Source organism: Thalassophryne amazonica, chromosome 14, assembly GCF_902500255.1.
Source record: "Thalassophryne amazonica chromosome 14, fThaAma1.1, whole genome shotgun sequence".
Classification (NCBI taxonomy): domain Eukaryota; kingdom Metazoa; phylum Chordata; class Actinopteri; order Batrachoidiformes; family Batrachoididae; genus Thalassophryne; species Thalassophryne amazonica.
The window spans coordinates 24,368,063-24,391,094 of NC_047116.1; the positions used below are offsets into that span (position 1 = coordinate 24,368,063).

Genomic DNA, 23,032 nt, shown 5'->3' on the forward strand with positions numbered 1-23,032 from the left:
GGATGGGAGTGTGAATAGACCAACATATTTCATGAATATCAAATGCAGTTTTGCACTCAGAATGGCTCAATATTGCGTAAGAGAGCAAAGCGATGAATGCGTGTGATCGGTGATCCACAAATGCTGAATCACACTTCACAAACAGAATTTTCAGTTTTGCAAATGCCTTTTTTTAACAAATTAAAAAATTACATATTTACAAATTCACATTTCCTTGTAAAAACCAACACGTTACTGTAACTTGTGTGCAACTGCGGTGCTTAAACTCAAAACTGGTTTATCAGTAGCCAACAGTGGACCGAGTCAATACTAAAAGTTAGCTTTTAGCTGTAACTTCTGCAATTTTTTTAGGAGTTTATCAGTTTAGCATTATAAAAGACGATGGTATGGTTGGAACGACACATCACGTATAGCGTCATAATCACATCATAACTGTATTGTTTTTGAAATGAGTATCACAATACAAAGGAAAGTCAACTAACTGCATAGAAGAAATAATAACCTCTTGCAGAAGAATCATAAACAATTTCTAAACGTAGAAATATAAATCAGATAACATCAAGGATTACAATTTATACTTCAGAACAATTTGTTTCTTCAAGGAAAAACAAAAACATCCACCACTGATTACTTTCTACATAATTAGTGTGAATAGGGACTTAATTACGTATAGTGATATATATCGAATCACAATAGGTGTATTGTGATATGTATTGTATTCTGGATCTAATTTATGGTTCCACCCCTGCACAGTAACAGAGGGCTTTGTTGGTTTAAAAGTGAGGCATGGTCAGAGGCAATTTAATAAAATAAAGATTTTTCTCTAACAGTTGATTTATTTTGAAATTAGAGCATCTTTGGTTTGAGTCCCTATCAGACGACTCACTAAGGTGCCCTTCAGCAATGCCCTTAATCACCACGTTCCTCCTAGTGTGCATTTGAGTGGCTTGACTTGCAGCCAGCTGACATGGATGGGTGAATATGAGGCATCATTATAAAGCACTTGCATCAGATAGAAAAACACGGCACTTCATTTTTACTGATCCAGCCACTGCTACGCTACAGTACCGCATCAGCTAAATGTTGTGTGTCACCCAGTAAATATTAAATGACCTCTGCTTTATCCAGCGTGCCCATCATGCGCACGAGACGTGTTTCGCTGAGAAATCCAGTCATTTCAAACCAGATTCCTGGATCCCTGACAAACTCAGCTGTCTACTGTCAGTCAGAAAAACAAACCTTTATTTGCTAGTTGTCCACAAATTTAGGAACCGAAAAGTAGAGAGGAAACAGGCTGCGTGATCTGCTTCATCCACACGCACGCACACACACACTGTGCTTCCACTGTTGTGTAGTTCTTATGTAACTGTGCTGACATCACGCTCCTCACGCTCTAACCCGTGTGCTTACCTCCTATCAAACACACTGTTCATGCACATTTTGTCATGAGTGAGAAATATCAGAGCTGCTGTGCACACGTACAATACACTGCAGAACACAAGCACCGTGTTCATCCAAGTCTGCAATGTGCAAAAAAAAAAAAAATGAAAGGAACAACAGTGTCAATATGCCGCATAGAAAAATGTAAGCGGATAGAGTCAGTGCGTTGCTCATCAGTGGTGACAGTTTTACATCCTCATACAGTAACGGAATATCAAATGAGGCAAGCAAAAAATCACTTGTTACACTGGAAGCTTGTGCATGAAGAAAACGGACAAAAATTGCATCGCCGCTGCAGAAAGAGTTTCTTTTTACCTGCCTGCACAGATTTCCTGTAGTGCCTTAAGGATCAATTAGGCTGATAACAACCTGGCGTCCTCACAGAGTCACGCAGACTCAAATCAAAAGCAGTGTTTGCACAGGTGAATTTCTTCATCATCAGCATCAGCATCATCAGCATCAGCAGCAGCATCGGTAGCGGTGGCGGAACATGAGCCCTTCTGCTTTTGGCAGCGGAGGTCGGCGACTGTGTGATGGGTGTAGTGGGCGTGTGAGAGAGCGTGAGAACAGGCAGGGGGCAGCGAGTGCGCAGCAGTGGAAGGCAGAGAGAATCAGTATTCCGAATGCACAGATGGAGACAGTGTGGAGGCAGTGACGTAGGCTGCAATAATCACAGGCTGCCAAAGCCATCCAAACATCTGGGACAGTGAAAAGCTCCCCCTCGGTTTCTTTAAACACAGGGCACTTACTTGATGTAGAAATCACGCCCCTCTCTATTGGTGCCCATGTCCCATCCACTGGCAGGTCCCTGCAAAGCATTCCAAGTCCCTGAAGGCGGCGGCCAACCGGAAGATTTGGTCCTGTGGCTGCAACGGCACACAGAGAACATAAATCATACACCAATCCATTAGAAATCATAATGTTGTTTATGTAATGGTTAAAAATGTCACAGACACTCAACTGTTGAGCAGTCGGTCAGTGCACATGGGTGATTTTTTTTTTTTTCATGTACAGTCAACTCCATAAGTATTTGGACAGTCACACTTTTTTTTTTTAATAAAATGGTGTGAAAATGAACAGTCATGATGTGGTTGTAGCGCAGATTTTCAGCTTTAATTCAAAGGGTTTAACCGAAATATCACTTTTACCATTTAGGAATTATGGTCATTTGTATACATCGTCCCTTCATTTTTAGAGGCCATAAGTAACTGGACAAATCAAATCAAATCAAATCAATTTTATTTATATAGCGCCAAATCACAGCAACAGTTGCCCCAAGGCGCTCTATATTGCAAGGCAAAAGCCATACAGTAATTACAGAAAAACCCCAACGGTCAAAACGACCCCCTATGAGCAAGCACTTGGCGACAGTGGGAAGGAAAAACTCCCTTTTAACAGGAAGAAACCTCCAGCAGAACTTCTTTACTTATTTATTACCCATATGTATATTTTTAATTTAATCTTTATTTAACCGGGTTAGTCCCATTGAGATCGAGATCTCTTTTGCAACGAAGATCTGGATAAAGTTTCCAATTCATCGAATCTGCATGTCTTTAAATATGGGAGGAAACCCACCCAAACATTGGGAGAACATGCAAACTCCACACAGAAAGGCCACAGATGGGAATCGAACCCATGACCTTCTTGCTGTGAGGCAACAGTGCTACCCACTAAGGCACCATGCTGCCCGTAATATGTATGTATGAGGACTCTACTGCAAACAAAATCTACCTCTGGGTACCAATAAAGTAACGTGAACTTGAACATGAAACTAAATACAAAGATTGTTTTTCAAACATATCAGGTTTACAACTCTTCAGACATAAATAGAATGGTACTTTGTTGTAAAACTCTCTGGAGAAGGTATTTCTCAAAAATTGAGCAGCTGTGTAACAAGGACTCTGGCGAAGGAAGCCACCAAGACACCCATACCAACTTTGTAGGAGTTATAGGCTAATTATTTCCTATATGCGTTCAGGCAAACTTGCTGAACTTTCACATTTTCTTTTGAGGAAAATCCTTCATTGTACCATTCCACTATAAAGCCATTCACACATTAGCTACAAGCAGCAGAGGCTAAACCACAACTTGCTGTTCATTTTCAATCAGAGTGGGCATTTTGCAGTGACAAGAGACAACGGCCGCCAGCAAGGTGGCACCAAAATAGACTTGAAGCCTATTTTATGCAAATGTCAAGCGACGTGACACGGTGACCTTTCCCACCTTTTCTTGAGTGGCATGCCTTTGCCCATTGAAGAAGTGCTTGGAGAAACCAACCAAGGTGCATTTTAGCTTGGTCCATTACTACGCAACACAGAGCCAAACTCAGGCAGATGTATAGAGGAGTTCAAGCATTCCAGGCATGTAACAAGATCACCTCACTGGTAACCAGGGATGTTGCTAGTATCAACTTGAGATTCATTTATTCATTTTCTGCCGTTTATCTGAGTCCATATCACAGTGGCAATAGACCAAGCAACACAGCTAACACTTCCCTATCCTCAGCCAAGTCCTTCAATTCTTCCTGGGGAATCCTGAGGTATTCCCAAACCATCTGGGAAATATAATCCCTGCTGCACATCCTGGGTTTTCCCCAGGCCCCTTCTTCTAGTGGAATGTGTCTGAAGACCTCCCTACGGAAGCAGCATCCTCACCAGATGTCCGCACCACCTCAGTCGGCTCCTTTCAATGCAAAGAAGCAGCGGCTCTATTCCAAGTCCCTCCCAGATATTCAAGCTTCTCACTCTGTTCCGGATTGTAAGACCAGATACCCAACAGAGGAATCTCATTGTCGCCGCTTGTATCCGTGACCTTGTCCTTTCAGTCATTCAGTCATTATTGGAGCAGGAATTGACTGATAAATTGAGAGTCTCGCCTTCCTGGTCAGCTCTTTCTTCACCACAATAGCCTGGTAAAGTGTCCAAAAAAGGTCAGACACAACCTCAATTCTTCTATCGATCTCTCACTCCCATTTGTGAACACAACCCCAATATATTTAAACTCCTCCACTTGGGGGAGTAACTCTTCCCTGACCTAGAGAGGACAATCCAGCCTTTTCCAACAGAGGAAAATTGCGGCATTTTGGGATTCCCTTTCATTGCTATGCTGATGACACTCAATTGTATATGCCAATAGCTGCTGGTAATCTTACTCACATAAAGTCCTTGGAGGATTGTCTTGCATCAGTGAGAAGTTGGATGTCTAGTAACTTCCTACTTTTAAATTCTGATAAGACTGAGGTTATGGTTTTTGGTCCAGCGAGATATCGGCATCAATTTGATCAGCTAGCATTTAGCTTAGGTCCGTGTGTTATACATCATACGGATAAAGTGAGGAACCTTGGAGTAATTTTTGATCCTGCATTGTCCTTTGATCTTCACATTAGAGACATTACAAGGACTGCCTTTTTTCATTTGCGAAATATAGCGAGGATTCGTCCTATTCTGTCTATGGCTGATGCTGAGACTTTGATTCATGCGTTTGTCTCTTCTAGATTGGACTATTGTAATGCTCTATTCTCTGGCTTACCGCAGTCCAGGATCAGGGGTCTTCAATTGTTTCAGAATGCTGCTGCCAGACTTTTGACACGGAGCAGAAAGTTTGACCACATTACGCCAATCTTGGCGTCCCTGCACTGGCTTCCTGTTTCTGCAAGATCGGATTTTAAAGTACTGATTTTAGTTTATAAAATTGTTCATGGACTTGCACCTCCCTATCTGGCTGACTTGATAAACCCCTATGTACCAGCTCGGGCCCTGCGTTCTCAGGGTGCAGGACTTCTGTGTGTTCCCAGGGTGAATAAGAAGTCTGCCGGTCACAGAGCTTTCTCCTATCGTGCCCCAGCTCTGTGGAACGATCTGCCGGCACACATTCGGCAGTCGGACACTGTGGAGACCTTTAAATCACGTTTAAAGACACATTTATTTTCCCTGTTTTATCATTAGTGTTATGATGTGTTTTTAATCTTGTACTTTTTTACTGCTGTTTTTTTTCTTATGGTTGTTTTTATTGTGTTTTAAATTTTTAACTGTTTTTATGTTGTGAAGCGCCTTGAGACGATTTTGTCGTGAATTGGCGCTATATAAATTAATAAATTTGAATTTGAAATTTGAGGACCATGGTCTCAGATTTTGTAGGTGCTGATTCTCATCCCAGTAGTTTCAAACTCAGCCTCAAGTAAGTAGCTTCCTGAACTTTATATACGTATATCTACACTCAACAAAAATATAAACACACACTTTTGGTTTTGCTCCCATTTTGTATGAGATGAACTCAAAGATCTAAAACGTTTTCCACATACACAATATCACCATTTCCCTCAAATATTGTTCACAAACCAGTCTAAATCTGTGATAGTGAGCACTTCTCCTTTGCTGAGATAATCCATCCCACCTTACAGGTGTGCCATATCAAGATGCTGATTAGACACCATGATTAGTGCACAGGTGTGCCTTAGACTGCCCACAATAAAAGGCCACTCTGAAAGGTGCAGTTTTGTTTTATTGGGGGGGATACCAGTCAGTATCTGGTGTGACCACCATTTGCCTCATGCAGTGCAACACATCTCCTTCGCATAGAGTTGATCAGGTTGTCAGTTGTGGCCTGTGGAATGTTGGTCCACTCCTCTTCAATGGCTGTGCGAAGTTGCTGGATATTGGCAGGAACTGGTACACGCTGTCGTATACGCCGGTCCAGAGCATCCCAAACATGCTCAATGGGTGACATGTCCGGTGAGTATGCCGGCCATGCAAGAACTGGGACATTTTCAGCTTCCAAGAATTGTGTACAGATCCTTGCAACATGGGGCCGTGCATTATCCTGCTGCAACATGAGGTGATGTTCTTGGATGTATGGCACAACAATGGGCCTCAGGATCTCGTCACGGTATCTCTGTGCATTCAAAATGCCATCAATAAAATGCACCTGCGTTCTTTGTCCATAACAGACGCCTGCCCATACCATAACCCCACCGCCACCATGGGCCACTCAATCCACAACATTGACATCAGAAAACCGCTCACCCACACGACGCCACACACGCTGTCTGCCATCTGCCCTGAACAGTGTGAACCGGGATTCATCCATGAAGAGAACACCTCTCCAACGTGCCAAACGCCAGCAAATGTGAGCATTTGTCCACTCAATTCGGTTACGACGACGAACTGGAGTCAGGTCGAGACCCCGATGAGGACGACGAGCATGCAGATGAGCTTCCCTGAGACGGTTTCTGACAGTTTGTGCAGAAATTCTTTGGTTATGCAAACCGATTGTTTCAGCAGCTGTCCGAGTGGCTGGTCTCAGACGATCTTGGAGGTGAACATGCTGGATGTGGAGGTCCCGGGCTGGTGTGGTTACACGTGGTCTGCGGTTGTGAGGCTGGTTGGATGTACTGCCAAATTCTCTGAAACGCCTTTGGAGACGGCTTATGGTAGAGAAATGAACATTCAATACACGAGCAACAGCTCTGGTTGACATTCCTGCTGTCAGCATGCCAATTGCACGCTCCCTCAAATCTTACGACATCTGTGGCATTGTGCTGTGTGATAAAACTGCACCTTTCAGAGTGGCCTTTTATTGTGGGCAGTCTAAGGCACACCTGTGCACTAATCATGGTGTCTAATCAGCATCTTGATATGGCACACCTGTGAGGTGGGATGGATTATCTCAGCAAAGGAGAAGTGCTCACTATCACAGATTTAGACTGGTTTGTGAACAATATTTGAGGGAAATGGTGATATTGTGTATGCGGAAAAAGTTTTAGATCTTTGAGTTCATGTCATACAAAATGGGAGCAAAACCAAAAGTGTTGCGTGTATTTGTGGTCAGATGACTGTATTACCATCCTCTTGGAAATATCTGAGCAAATGGACCATAATGCAATTGAATCAACCCAAACATGGTAGATGTGAAAGCACCATAAATCTCTATAAGATCATCTAAATTCAATAAAAAATATACAAAATAGAAATGTGGAAATGCTCAGCACCTTCAAAATAATTCAAATCCTCAATTTTATAGCCAGTCAGCTTCATACATGGCATGATTATTGAAATGGAGACCAACTGTCTAAGTTAAGGGGTTTCCAATGATTGTAGTATAAATACAGTGCTGTCTACCAAAGCCTAGAGCATGAACATAAACAAACACTTTCGGCAACTATAAAAAGTACAAGTCAGGCAATGACGCCAGAATATTTACAAGTCACAGAATATGAAGTGATTGGAGCTCTGTTAAATAAATCACTGAGAAATAGAAAGAGAATAATACAGATGGGTGATCATGTATGACAGGTGAGGGAAGCCACCAAGACTTCCATGACCACTCTTAAAGAAATGAGCAATTCTACGGTAACGGAATTACAACCTGAGCTAATCTGTCATGGTTAGATGCCATATGTCCAGATTTTGCTGCTGTTGTAATTCTGTTACCATAGAATTGCCCAAATATAACCATAAGTGGGTGTAACACAGCTCCAACGTAATGCATCATATAACTGTTTCCCAGAAGCTTTTCGAGTCACATCATGGTAGAGTGGCACAAAGAAACCCATTGTACAAAATAAGACATGAAATCTAGGCTTCTGTCATGCCTTATGGCAAATTTTAGCCCGTAACACCTGATGGATAAATTGGTCTAATTTGAAATAACAGAGTGACATGCATTGCTGTATGAATCACAATGGAAATGAATTAATCATGACATGCTATGAAGAGATCCAAAACTAATAATATGACAATGTGTGATCCTAGCGTGATAATCAATGCTCTGTGGCTGCAGTGTATTCAGTGAATGCAAATCAAATTAATTACATAATCAAGGCGCACAGAGGCAGTTGTCAGGCCTCAGTGTTGTGCTTTGAAAGGCATGAAATTGTTTTTTCTTCAGAATGTTGTTAGATTCTTCATAAAAACTTGAATCCCAGATGGATAATTGTTAAGTGTTTCTTTGATTTGCCAAATACCAGAAAAATAATCACTTTTAACACAATTATAGCCTCATTCTATCACAATTTCAGCTACACCTGTAATTCATGCAATAATGTTTATTCTATTCAAGTTTTTTTAAAAAGCGTTACATTAGTGGTGAATGAACTTAATATTTTTAAGTACATTGTGCTCAATCATAATAGTATATCAACTAATTTAAAATCTTAAATGTGACCATGGTCCTTACAGCCAGATGCTGTTCCTCAAGTCCAGGTCCCACATACACAATTTTTAACCTCAACAACACCATGACTACAAAATCACAGTAGGTCCTGGGGATGATTTTGGTGTTTTCTTGAAGAGTCTTGGACACTCTTGACAAGTCCTGATGGTACAAGATGCCGCCAAGATACTTTTAAAGTGTCAAGAACTGTTGAGGAACTTTTCCAAATCCTCTTGTTGTCATCCTACAGTCTTGCTTGGTCTTGGTGTCATCTTAAAGGCAGTCATGGGCATTCTTGGGTATTCCTGTCTTGCTGTGGCACAAGACTATACAGGACGTCACCAAGATAGTCTTGATGCTGTCTTATGGGATCTTAGTAAAGCCTGAATAGACTGTTAATGTGCCATATTAAATCACAGTAGTTTTTGGTTCATTCATGATAAATCATCTTGTATGTTGTAATAAGGTTATTACTAGGGGAGCTACGACCACTACCTTTGCACCCCTCCAGGACTAAACCAAACCAACTGTTTTAGGTTCCTTAGATGTCCCCAAAACATAATCAGGATGTTCCCAAAAATAAAAACTGGCCTCAAGCCAATTATCCAAGATGGCCGTCAAAATAGGTTTTTCACTAAAACACCTTTACACAACATATAAACAACTTAAATATCACAGAGATTCAATGGAAACACCATTGCAGGTCACAGCAAACTCATTTGTGCCTAAACTAAATTCATTCATGGGTTTAAGATTCAAAATGGCATCCAAAATGACCACCAATAGACCCCCATCATTAAAATACATAGTAGGAACAAACAATAGACTTAATAATGACAGAAATCATTTGTGTTTAAGTGATAAAACCCTATTTTGGTGGCCTATTTTTTTTTGGGGGGGGGGGGGGGCAAAGGTAGTGATCATAGCTCCCCTAGTATATGGTGTTGTTGCAGAGAAAGCCTGTGAGTTGACAGGATATGACCAAAATTCACCACAACAACATTGACAAACGTATTCATGGATTCAATTCAATTTATTTTCATTTATACAGCGCCAAATCAAACAAAGTTGCCTCAAGGCACTTCACACAAGTAAGACCTAACATTACCAACCCCCAGAGCAAGCACACAGGCGACAGTGGTAAGGAAAAACTCCCTCTGATGATTTGATGAAGAAACCTCAAGCAGACCAGACTCAAAGGGATGACCCTCTGCTTGGGCCATGCTACTGACACAATTTACAAAACGATTCACAAAACAAATATACAGGAAATGTTGCCGGTGCACAGGACAGGAGGGTTGCAGAAAGAGACACCACAGCCAACTCTGGATGGAGCCGCACCACAAACAGAGAGGAAAAAACAGAATCAGGAAGCAGAAAGACAACAAATACAGTATAATTTGTCAGCATTAAGCAACAAGAAAAACAAGAAATACTAAGGTGATCGCCGGCCACTAACCCTAAGCTTCACTAAAAGACCCAGAATTTAGTTAAAGTTCAGGCCATGGACAGTTATGGTCAAAATTGCGCATCTGGGAAGAGGTCTTTCATGGGGTTGAGACTTGGGTATGAACAACACCTTCTGCCATTTGCACCATAGTCCCAAAAAGTTTTTCTTTACAAAAATGCATATAACCATGATGCTTTTTTGTGTTCCTTAATTCTAGCGTATATTCGGTCTGTCTCAGTAAACATTCCAGATTATGATTCACAATTTGTCAGATATACAGTGTAAGGAAAAATAAACTCAATGAAATGCAATGTAGAACCGGCACATCACTGAATGGGGCACAGTTGGTAATAGTTAGTAAGTAGTATTCACACACCAGAAGGTTGCTGTTTAATACCTGATAGCTTCTCCCATCACTCACATCATGGGCATGTTGGTGTAAGAATAAAGTGTGGCTAGACTCAATGTTGGAGCATTACTATTTTGTGTAAGTAGACAGAGTTCTCCCTATATGGTATGGTCACATCCAAGCCACTCTAGGGGTGCATTATTATTATTTGACTTATTTTGAAGTTAGTTACAGTCAGCCAGTCTCCTGCAGTAATGGGCACAGCCAGCATTGGAAGTATAGCCAATACGTTTAAACCAGACTGGACAAATTAAGTCCTCATCCAGCTGATTTGACTTCTTCTGAAGTGGCATACAGCAGCCATGGAGAACATCACCCTGCTGTCCGAAGCCGCTTCTGGCTTCAAACGGGTTTGTAAGTTTCGATATTTCATGAAGGTCATTGAACAACCGATAGCCATGGTCACAGTTGTGTTTCTTGACTGTTTCATTTGTCCAGCCACAGCCAATAAGCCGGTAAGCATAGACATTGTTAACAGCTAGCAGTGCTAATTGCTTCAAAATCCCATATCCACATCACAGCTGTCCTGTTGAGATCGCTAACCGGACATCACTTCCTCTCCAAGCCTTCACACTCTTGCAGAGTCGAGCAAACTTGCACAGCTTTCTCTAAACAATGGGACCGAACATTTGGCTGATTGGGGGAAAAAATGGATATTGATGAAGCAATACATTGCGGGTCCATTTTTCAGATATGCGGTAGAGAGAACTGCGCAATAGACCACTAAAAACCTGGTCTATAAATACCTGGGTCTGGTATTTATGGGGTGCAATATTCAGACACCCCTTACATAAGCAGGTTAAATCATGCTTTTACACACACACACACACACACACACACACACACACACACACACACACACACACACACACACACACACACACACACACACACACACACACACACACACACACACACACACACACACACACACAAATGGAATTAAACTCAAACATTTAATGAAATAAAGCTAAATACTAATGAAAAATACAAATCTATGCTTTACTACTTGTCTGCTTCACCTCAGGGAGCTTTGGTAGCTTCTCTTTGCTGGCACCATGATGCATTGACTCTCTAGAAAACCTCTCACTGCACCATGTTCTTAGTGCTGTCCTGTTCATGGAGATGACAGATGACACTGATTGGCATATTTAGTGTTAAATGGTAAATGGACTGCATTTATATAGCGCTTTTCCATCTCCATCAGATGCTCAAAGTGCTTTACACATCAATACCTCACATTCACCCCCATGTCAGGATGCAAGGCACCAACTACACACCAGGAGCAACTAGGGGATTAAGGACCTTTCCCAAGGGCCCTCAGTGATTTTCCAGTCAGGCTAGAATTTGAACAGAGGATTCTCTGGTCTCAAGCCCAACGCTTAACCACTAGACCATCACCTCCTCTAGTGTTATACCTAAAACATGCCCATGACTAATAAAGAAAATAAATCCAATGCTTTTGTGCCCTGTACCCCACTATATGTACAGATTGCCTGCCCTCAAAATGGCAATGTAGAGTTGGACTCGCCCCAAATGCACTGGCGCTGTGCACCATAGATTGGAAACGGTAGATCATCAAGATAGGCCGCTATGTGTGACAGTGCAAAATTATTACTTTTCAAAAAAGATATTACATTATTGTGCTCAGTCAAGTTGATTGAACACGTTTATGTTTGATGATTGAATAATTTATACTTTGAGGTAATGAGCTACCTCAAAAAGCGTGAGCTGGACTAACTTAATAGGTTTCACTTTGGTTCTCTTTCAAAACACAAACCAACATAGGCTTTTCCGAGAAGTATACAGACAGCAGATTGTCAAAAGAACTCCTATAATTGGTTAAAATACATCCATTTGCAGCACCCCTGTCATCTAAGTCCCCTTTTTCCCTTTATCTCTGTCTTTGTGTTTGCACAGGGGTGACGCTAAAAGCAGTGGCGCTAAGTTTTGTTACTTCAAAGGCTTGTCTGCTGTGGAACAGGACTCAACGCATTCATTATTCAAAGCTCCTCTCTTTTTCCCACTAAATGTTTCCCTCAGTTACTGTACTGTCGACAACCATTTGTGTGCGTCTTGTATCTGTAGGCTATGAATGTGTGACATTTGTTACTGTGGGTGTACACACGCGCACGTGTCCATGTCATGAGATATGCATGAACTAGGCCTATTTCCAAATAATAACCACAACTGCTTGACCTGCATATCAGCCCATTTCAACTGACCAGACTAAAAAGAAAGAAAATCTACAGTGCACAATATTTCATCTTCTAGACATTACCGTATACTCTATCTCAGGGTCCTCTGGTTTTGCTGGCAGGTTTCAATAAGGTACAGTGGAACATTTTGCCACAAATGGAAGTGTTACTATGGTATGACAACTCCCCACCCCCAACACTACCACCATATATATGTACAGATTTCAGTAACTAGAGGCTAGAGGAGATAATTATAGGCTTAAATTACTCAGGAACCCCAAGTTTTGATTTCTTCCACTTAAACATTTTTGTAAAATGACCAAAAGTCGGAATTTTGCCCTTTGAACTTGATGAAATGGCCCCTTGTTGCAACCCAGTAACTGCTGAGACTAGAGAAAAGTCTTACTTAAATTACCCGGGATCCTCAAATGTCTATTTCATCCCATTAATCCTTTGGTGTTCATGGATGCGCCGACACGCCCAGATTATCTTTTTTATCATATTTTATATTAATAAATGAGCAGTCTATCACTGAGGCCTTTTATTCATGTGCCAAGGACTTATTTGAAAACCAGAAGACTTAGGTCAACACAAATACCTCAGCTGTCACTATTTGCGTTGACTGTCTCTGCACCATTTTAATTTTCCCTGCCACTTATCACAGGAAACTGTGCTTTTAGTTCTTCCCTGCAAAAAAAAAAAAAAAACCACACCTTTTTTGTGTCTTCATTTTGTGTCTTCATCACCTTTTATTTATTGTTTACTTGAATGCTGGTTATGTCTGTCTTATTGACTAGTTTACTGTCAGGAATATTTCAATGTAGGATGGTGGGAAACGTAATTTTGATTGCTTTGTATGTCAATTTATTGACAATAAAGCTGACTTTGACTTTGACATCCATCTGGCACTCCTGAGTGATTTTATTTGACAAATATGCTCTTTTGCAAAGTACTCGGTCCTGCCGTGCAGCTCCCAGCAGGCAGCGCTGCTGGACTGTACAGCACATATTTTATGTTTGGACATTTAATATACATTGATCAAAAAACCAAAAATCTTTTTCATATATTGCTGCCTACCTGTTTGCCGTGGGGAATTAGTAAGGTTAGACCTTATCCTTGTAAAGTACCGTGGGGTGAGTTGGTGCTATATAATAATAATAAAAATAAATAAATAAATAAAACTTTAATTAAATACAATGTATTACACTGCATTTGCAATTTAAAGTCTTTGGTAAATTAAAATGTTAGGAATTCGCTTGTCTCCATTCAAGAACCAGTTTCCCTGGACAGGTTGCCTGTCCATCACAGGTCTAACAGGTATAACAGAAAAACATTCATACTTCTGAGCAATTTAGAGCCTCTACTTCACCTACTCTGCATTAGAGTCCCTTCATACAGAGAGTATCGACATGACGAGTTGAAAAAAAAGGTCACGTGACTCATGGTGCCATCTTCCAGCTAAATCCAGCTATTTTACTTATTTGCTGAAAATGCCGGGTTGCTGTGCATTTGGAGGCACAAATAGTCACAACAAGGGCTTCATGTACATATTCCCCTCAGATCTGAACAGAAGAAAAATTTGGGAGAACTGTGTGGGATGGAAGTGACTTCATGATCAAATCTTTGCGAGGGAAATTTATTGTTCAGTCCCATGCACAGTAAAACTCACCTAAACCATCATTGTATAAACCAGATATTCACAGTCACCCAACAAAAAAAGTTCCAATGTTTTTGTGTTGTTTTCCATGTAATTAACACATCGAATAAAATGTCCCATCCGATTTCAATGTATTTTACATTAAAAACCCTTCGCATGTGAGACCGGAGTCATTTGCGTGAATAAAAACCCGGCCGTTTATTTTTTTCAAATTGTGCTCAGACTCGGGCCTGCAGCCTGGACATGCACCTGTTAAATCAGACAGCGCAAAAGGCTGTAATTTGACACTTTTCTGCTTTCGCTCCTTCCTCTCCCATCATATTTTAATAGTTTTTGCAGTGCGCACGCTGATTACATTTCAGGATCACATACACTTGGCAGAAAAGTCCACAAATTTACAACACGGAGTCGGAAAAAGAGGAAACTGTACAGCTTACCTTTGAATTGGAGGTGATGATTGTAGAAAGAAAAGCTTTTTGAGGGTCAAGTTAATCCAGAATAAAGCATAATCCAGCGACGGAGAACATTAAAACTGTCAGGCACATCAATGCTTGACAGGCAGTTACAGAGCTGCAGAAGCGTAAATCAGGCCTTAAATTAATTAAATCAATCATCATAAATTGTAAATTTATGTAAATTTGATAGCATAACAATTTTTATATTTATTTTGATAGTACCTGTACCTGGATGTGTTGCTGTATGTTACGGAGCCCACCTAGGGACATGGTGGTTAATTTTTTTTTGGCCCAGATTATTGTGTTCCCTCCAATACCTTTTGTGTTCCCTCTCAATAACCTAATATCCTATTAAAGCTCATGCCTATCAGAGCACATAGTGAGTGGAATCAGGTGGGGGGAGACTGAACACATATGCGCGCGCACGCACACACACACACAGCAACAGGATTCACAAAAGAACGGGATCCCGTGACATGAGGGAGTAAGTTGCTACAACTTGCACAGCTGTAAAACTCCATATGAAATATAGTTTATTTATACAACAGTGATAGTAAGTAGCAACACCTGTTAGTGTGCCTTATGAACATTTATGTTTTCTTTTCTTTTTAACCGTCCCCTCGTGAATCCTGTTCTGTCTGCTGTGTGTGTGTCCATGTGCATATGCGTTCAGTCTCCCCCCCACCTGATTCCACTCACTGTGCTCTGATAGGCATGAGCTTTAATATGATATTAGGTTATTGCGAGGGAACGCAAAACGTATTGGAGGGAACACAATAATATTGTGAGGGAACGCAATAATCTGGGCCAAAAAAAACCAAACAAACAAATTAACCACCATGTCCCTAGGTGGGCTCCGCGGTATGTGGTTACCTGATAAAAAAAAAAATTTTTAAAAAGTTGAAAACATAAAAGGTTCAGTCATTCGTTCAGCACAGTTGGCCCCCAAATTACGCCATGTTCTATGTTGACGCTACTCTCTGAATAAAGGGACCCTGCTCTGCATGTTTTTGGTAGTGACGGCCAAACAAGGCTTCATGGAGCATTTGTTGTTTTTCTGAGTCCACTAGATGGCAGCGTCCTTTCAAGAAAAGGGTCAAGATCACAGTGTACTTCAGTTTTCATGCAGCGAGTGCTTGCAGAGACAAAGGCACCATCAGCATAGCAACAGCTGCACTATACTGGTCTCTGTGAATCCTGATTTAAAACAATGCCAGCTGAAAGTAACACAGCAGAATTCTCCACAGACTAGAACACAATATGCAAATAGATTTAATTTATGAAACCTTTACAAAATCAACTTCAGGATGAGGTGCATTTACTTTATCTGGTGCACAACATCGATATTTTGATGAATTAGAGGCTATAGGATAAAATCACCATGGAGCAACAAAGAATGAATGATGGCAAATGCAAAATTTCAATTAAACTTTAATTTTTGGGGAGGACTTTAAGATTGTTTGTGGGGTTTTTTCTATATCTGTGCAGTAGTTTTGTAGTTTGAGCAGTATTTTGTAGTTTGAGGAAAATGAATAAGGCTTTGTATGAATTTGTCTGATTTTTTTTTAACTTAGATTAGCTTTTCTATTTATTTACTGATTTAGCACTAAAAGCTGAGAAGGCATTTTCAAAGTTTCCTCTCTAAAATAATGCACCCTGAGCTAAAAACACAATTCTGGGGTCAGTTCACCTTATAAACAAAGTGCTAACAGATGCATTAAGTCATAATAAATTCATAATCCAACACATGGGAAAAAGTATCATTAATGTTTAACGTTTTACAGCACGGCCTTTTAGTTTATTTTAAATTGGACCGGAGCACAGGAAGTAATGGGAATTCTTTGCCAGTCCAGTTTGTGGGATATTCATGTTTCCACATGGATATGGATTTATTTGACCTATGGTGCATTAGCTGGCAGCGCGCCTCAGTGGTGTATATTTAGAACACATTTCCTCCAGCTCAAATGATGTGTGTGGACACTGTCTGACACTATTGGAGCAATGTTCATCTCATTGATGAGTCCTCTTCTGGCCTCCACTTCAGCTTCTCAGATACACTGAACAGCATGTTCCCGATGATACGCAAACATTTTACCAAATAATGGAATTGTTGTGTTCGTTGTTGCAGTTGGGTACGTTTCACAAAAATACATTTTCAGATTATAGGCAAATATTATTGTCTTCACAGTTTCCAATGCACTAAAAACATTATTCACGAGAAGTGACACTTGTAGTGCGATACATAGATTTTCACAAGTTATTTCTTTTATTGATGCCTTTATAGTGTCAAATCTCGATCGTAATCACGTTCTCGTTTCTGTTGTGTTTTGTTTCATTAGGTTCTTTTTGTCTCTTTCTCTAAAATTGTATTGTAACATTATTAGTCTATTATTGACTATAATTGTCTATTATGTAGACTATTATTGTTGTTGCTATTATTATTATTAATATATGAATAAAAATAAATAAAAAAAATTACAATTTGACTATTTTACGACAACGAATGCTGAGCCATTAATTATACAGAAAACAAATCAACACAAACGTGCTGATGTGAACAACTTAATGTTAACTTTAACATTGAAAACACCATAGACATGCTAACGCGTTAGCGTCAGTCCCAGTTTTAAGTTATAAAATCCATCTATCAACTGTTTCAGAAGACCATAACAGGTCGGTTTAACATAAAAATATTAAATATTACTCACAGACATATGCTGTTCAGGGTTTTAGCAGGGAAAAATTAGGATAAAGTGAAATAAAACAATCAATCCACGAATCGTAGATTGAAGCATTGCAAATCACTGCTTCGATTGGTTCAAGGTTCAAAGCAAAGCCGCACTGCAGAAAAGTTGATTACAGACCCGCTGCAGGTCTGTAATCAATGCAGAGAAATGATCATTTTCCTGACAAACACCCCACAAGTGCACAACTGCAAAAAAGCCTACCGGACATGCTTCATGACAAATCGGCCTGACTTCATTGCAGTCACTAGTAATTAGTGGTGTCTCTGGCTGAAAACACGACTTTTTTCGTGTGTGTGTTTTTCTATGCGCTGTAACGGCACAGCGCATAGAAAATGTATCGGAATAGAAGTATGCAATTAAGGTCAGAAATGTAGTGAAGTAAAAGTTAAGCTGAATTAAAAAACTCAAGTAAAGTACAAAGTCTCCCAAAACGTACTTAAGTACAGTAGTGAAGTATTTTTACTTTGTTACTATACAACACTGTTCAGCGTGGCCGTTGTTTTGGGGGGTGTTTGTCAGGAAAATGATCATTTCTCTACATTGATTACAGACCCTACAGCAGGTTTGTAATCAAGCGTTTCTGCAGCGCGGCTTTGCTTTGAACCTTGAACCAATGAAGCAGTGCTGCGATCTTCAGTCTGCTGCTTCGTTGGTTCTTTGTTTTATTTCGCTTTATCTTAATTTTTCCCCGCTAAAACCCTAAACAGCATATGTCTGTGAGTAATATTTACCTTTTTTTATGTTAAACCAACCTGTTATGGTCTTCTGAAACAGTTGATAGATGGATTTTATAACTTAAAAATGGAACCTATGCTAACGCGTTAGCATGTCTATGGCATTTTCAATGTTAAAGTTAGCATTAAACTGAGCTATTATCAAGCCTCCCTCCCCAGCGCGCAAAAGGATTCTGGGATACTCTAAAACCTTCAATACTAAAACATTACAGCCCTATGTAGTTACATCAACTCACTTATGCCCTTTGACTCAAAGAGCTTTGTCAAGTTTTGGACTTTCAGCTCAACTATGTAAGTTTAAGAAATTTAAACAGAATAATTCATTGAGTTGACTATTTGAGACTTGTATTTGCTGATTGTGCTTGTGTTTGTAAGTTAGCAGTAAAAAAAAACAAAAAAAACAAAGGAGCAGGGCTTGGAAGATGACAGCAAGTGGAAAACGTTGTTGTCATGGCTTAAGACTTTGAGAAACTTGAAATATTTTACAGTGTTGTGATTCATTGATTGTGTAGTATATGGCTCTTTGTAGTCTTAACATTTGATCAGTTGTGTAGAAAATTGAACAACATTATCCTTAACTAACATACAACTCTTCCACCATGTTTCATCCATTTCTCCAAACTGTTTAAGTTAGACCATTAATAGAAAGAGTTTCACCTTTAAAGGAAGGTCACCCAAGGTCAAAGATCATGTGACAAATAGAGGGATGATATATGACTGCTTCATAGTAATCCAATGTGCATCTACAACAAATAACCAACAGCCATTCTAAATATTCACTATACAGCGCATCCAGTAAGTATTCACAGCGCTTCACTTTTTCTACATTTTATGTTCCAACCTTATTCCAAAATGGATGAAATGCATTTTTTCCCCTCAAAGTTATACACACAATACCCCATAATGATAATGTGAAAAAGGGTTTTTGAAAAGTTTGCAAATTTATATAAAAAAAATCACAAAAAGTTTTTTTTTTCCACTCATTGTTAGTGGTTGTGTGAAGCCATTTATTGACAAATAACTGTGTTTACTCTTTTTAAATCATGACAACAGAAACTAACCAAATGATCCTGATCAAAAGTTTACATACTATGGTGATTTTGGCCTGATAATATGCACACAAGTTGACATAAACAGGTCTGACTGGCTACTAAGTGTAACCATCCTTAGGTCCCTGTCCCACTGGCGTTTAGGAGGATTTGCAGATGGAATGCGCACAAAAGTGGCCCACATCCGCCAAACAACCGCAATAACCGTGTAACATTCCTGTATGTGTCGGCCGCCATCCGAACACGTCTGTGATCAGGGTCGGACTGGGAACAAATTTCGGCCCTGGCATTTTTCCTCTGGACCAGCCCACTATTGGCCCGACGATTCCACCCCCAAACATGCACACCCACCCGTCCATACCGAACCCCCAATGAACAAATACTATACACCTAAACACCATGAACACACACCTAAACACACACTTTCACTGTCATTTCACCTTGATCATACAACCCCTGGCAAAAATTATGGAATCACCGGCCTCAGAGGATGTTCATTCAGTTGTTTAATTTTGTAGAAAAAAAGCAGATCACAGACATGACACAAAACTAAAGTCATTTCAAATGGCAACTTTCTGGCTTTAAGAAACACTATAAGAAATCAAGAAAAAAAGATTGTGGCAGTCAGTAACGGTTACTTTTTTAGACCAAGCAGAGGAAACAATATGGAATCACTCAATTCTGAGGAAAAAATTATGGAATCACCCTGTAAATTTTCATCCCCCAAATTAACACCTGCATCAAATCAGATCTGCTCATTGACATTGACCCTATGCCATGACATTGACCCTATGTGTCTTTTTGCAAGGAATGTTTTTGCAGTTTTTGCTCTATGGCAAGATGCATTATCTTCTTGAAAAATGATTTCATCATCCCCAAACATCCTTTCAATTGTCCAAAATATCAACATAAACTTGTGCATTTATTGATGATGTAATGACAGCCATCTCCCCAGTGCCTTTACCTGACATGCTGCCCCATATCATCAATGACTGTGGAAATTTACATGTTCTCTTCAGGCAGTCATCTTTATAAATCTCATTGGAAAGGCACCAAAAAAAGTTCCAGCATCATCACCTTGCCCAATGCAGATTCGAGATTCATCACTGAATATGACTTTCATCCAGTCATCCACAGTCCATGATTGCTTTTCCTTAGCCCATTGTAACCTTGTTTTTTTCTGTTTAGGTGTTAATGATGCCTTTCGTTTAGCTTTTCTGTATGTAAATCCCATTTCCTTTAGGCGGTTTCTTACAGTTCGGTCACAGACGTTGACTCCAGTTTCCTCCCATTCGTTCCTCATTTGTTTTGTTGTACATTTTTCGATTTTTGAGACATATTGCTTTAGGTTTTCTGTCTTGACGCTTTGATGTCTTCCTTGGTCTACCAGTATGTTTGCCTTTAACAACCTTCCCATGTTGTTTGTATTTGGTCCAGAGTTTAGACACAGCTGACTGTGAACAACCAACATCTTTTGCAACATTGCGTGATGATTTACTCTTTTAAGAGTTTGATAATCCTCTCCTTTGTTTCAATTGACATCTCTCGTGTTGGAGCCATGATTCATGTCAGTCCACTTGGTGCAACAGCTCTCCAAGGTGTGATCACTCCTTTTTAGATGCAGACTAATGAGCAGATCTGATATGATGCAGGTGTTAGTTTTGGGGATGAAAATTTACAAAATTAAACAACTGAATGAACATCCTCCGAGGCCGGTGATTCCATAATTTTTGCCAGGGGTTGTAGTACAAAACGGAAGCAAAAGCACACAGGTGGAAAAAAGCTTTTGTGTCTCCAAAGTGTGTGAGTGCGTGAGAGAGAGAGAAAATTAAGGTAATATTTTGCATGAACATTACTGAGTGGAATGGAGGCAAAAAAGAAGCTTGAAAAACTTAAATTAAATAATTTGACTAACTAATAACACCAAGACCTTTAAATTAAATTGGTTAAAATTAATTAACAGTGTAGAGGACAAAGCAAATTAAGTATACAAAACCACTTAATTAAATGCGTTTCTAAACTTGGGTTTGTCTGACTGTCTTGTGTGTACTCAGTGGCTGAGTTAGAATTTCTTTAAAAAACATGCAAATAGCTATTTTAGGGTTTTGTTTTGTTTTTAAACTGAGCAAATAATTTGTTTTAGAGTGTGGAATACTCCAAAGAATATTTCACTTCTGTGAACTGATCCTCATAACGTGTAAAGTGAAATCAAAATACCAGAGGGGCGGGAGCGGCCGCCTGCTCTTCCTGCAATCTGATTGGCCACCCTGTATGCTTCTCCAATTGTCATTGGCTGTTGGTCATGTCAATCATTGTGCTCGATGCAAGTCACCATTGTGTGATCAAACGGAAACAAAACTGAAACCTAGAATAAGACTGCGCCGTGTATGAAACACTACAGAACTTTTATTTTGACACAAATTCAGGAAGTGGTTCTGCAGCTGCGCCAATTAAATGCTGTAGCTTCACCGATCACGGACTTTCCTCGTGTTGACAGCAGCGCGCGGTTCGAGAACACTGTATTTCCATAATCTCTATAAATATGGGAGGGCCGGCCCACGCACGTGAAAACGTGCAGCGGCCCACCGGGCAAATGCCCAAAATCACAGATTATCAGTCCGAGTATGTCCGTGATCATCCGCAGAGGCACGCATGTCCGGCTGCGGATGAGATCCGCATCACTGCCTGAACACATACTGAAGACATACGCAGGACATACACAACCAACGCGCCGCATATCCCGTCATCCGCTGATATCCGCAACCGACGGGTGGCTTGGCAGCGGACCGGGACAGCGTGCAAAACAGATATGACGAGTGCCCAGCACGGCCACATCACGGTCACAAATGGTATGTCGCGCATGCAGACAGAGTGGGCACGGATGAAGTGAGTGCATCAAGGCCGCTGTGCCCCTCATGGGGGCGCCTCCGTGGTCGCCTTCGCTTCTGTTCCCTGTTATATCTGCTTTTCTTCTTCATGTATTCACTGATCCATCCCGGGACATTTGTCATTTCCGCCCACCTTTGTTGTGGACGCTCAGCTTTTGTCTCCTCATTTCATGCGCAAATCCTCCTAAACGCCAGTGGGACAGGGCCCTTACCTGTGATCTGTTTGCTTGTAATCAGTGTGTGTGTATAAAAGGTCAGTGAGTTTCTGGGCTGCTGACAGACCCTTGCATCTTTCATCCAGTACTGCACTGGCATTTCTAGTTTCTGAGTCATTGGGAAAGCAAGAGTATTCTCAAGCGATCTGTGTGGAAAGGTAATTGAACTGTATAAAACAGGAACAGGATAACGAGATCTTTATCTGATGATAAAGACAAAGTGCTGTTTACTGAGAAATTACTGATATTTGTTTTATGTGAAACTGAGTGCAACACAAAATACAAGTTGTGGAAGTACTAACAAGTAAAGGTATGGGCAAAATGAAATATTTTATTGTTTATAGTTGTTTTTTTTTTTTACTATTTTCCACTGAATTTCACTTTAAGCAAAGTAACATAATATATAATACTCCAAAATGTTCAGATAAATACAGTTTGTGGTACTTACAGATTCAGATGGCAGGTCTGAAACATATTCTTCTGAACTGATTTCTCTAAAATCCATTTTCAAGGGCTCAGCTCCTGTTTTTCTGCATTAATGGCAACATTAATGTGATCTTTGATTTCTTTTGTGTCCATAGGGCAGGCGTATTGTCCCACTGAGTCACGACACTCTACGTTACAGAGAAGCTGAAAAGCTT

At 40.3% G+C, this 23,032-nt stretch overlaps 1 protein-coding gene across 2 annotated transcripts in view; it reads right to left on the reverse strand.

Annotated features, from left to right (window-relative positions):
• The window catches only part of frmpd4 (FERM and PDZ domain containing 4), a 100,090-nt gene that overhangs the window by 42,548 nt on the left and 34,510 nt on the right, over positions 1–23,032 (reverse strand). The window contains exon 2 of one of the 2 annotated variants that reach the window (XM_034185759.1): positions 2,190–2,306. In XM_034185759.1, the coding sequence (XP_034041650.1) occupies positions 2,190–2,306 (117 nt within the window). Of the gene's footprint in view, positions 1–1,755; positions 2,078–2,189; positions 2,307–23,032 lie in introns of those variants that run through there. The other variant, XM_034185760.1, reaches the window with a different exon arrangement.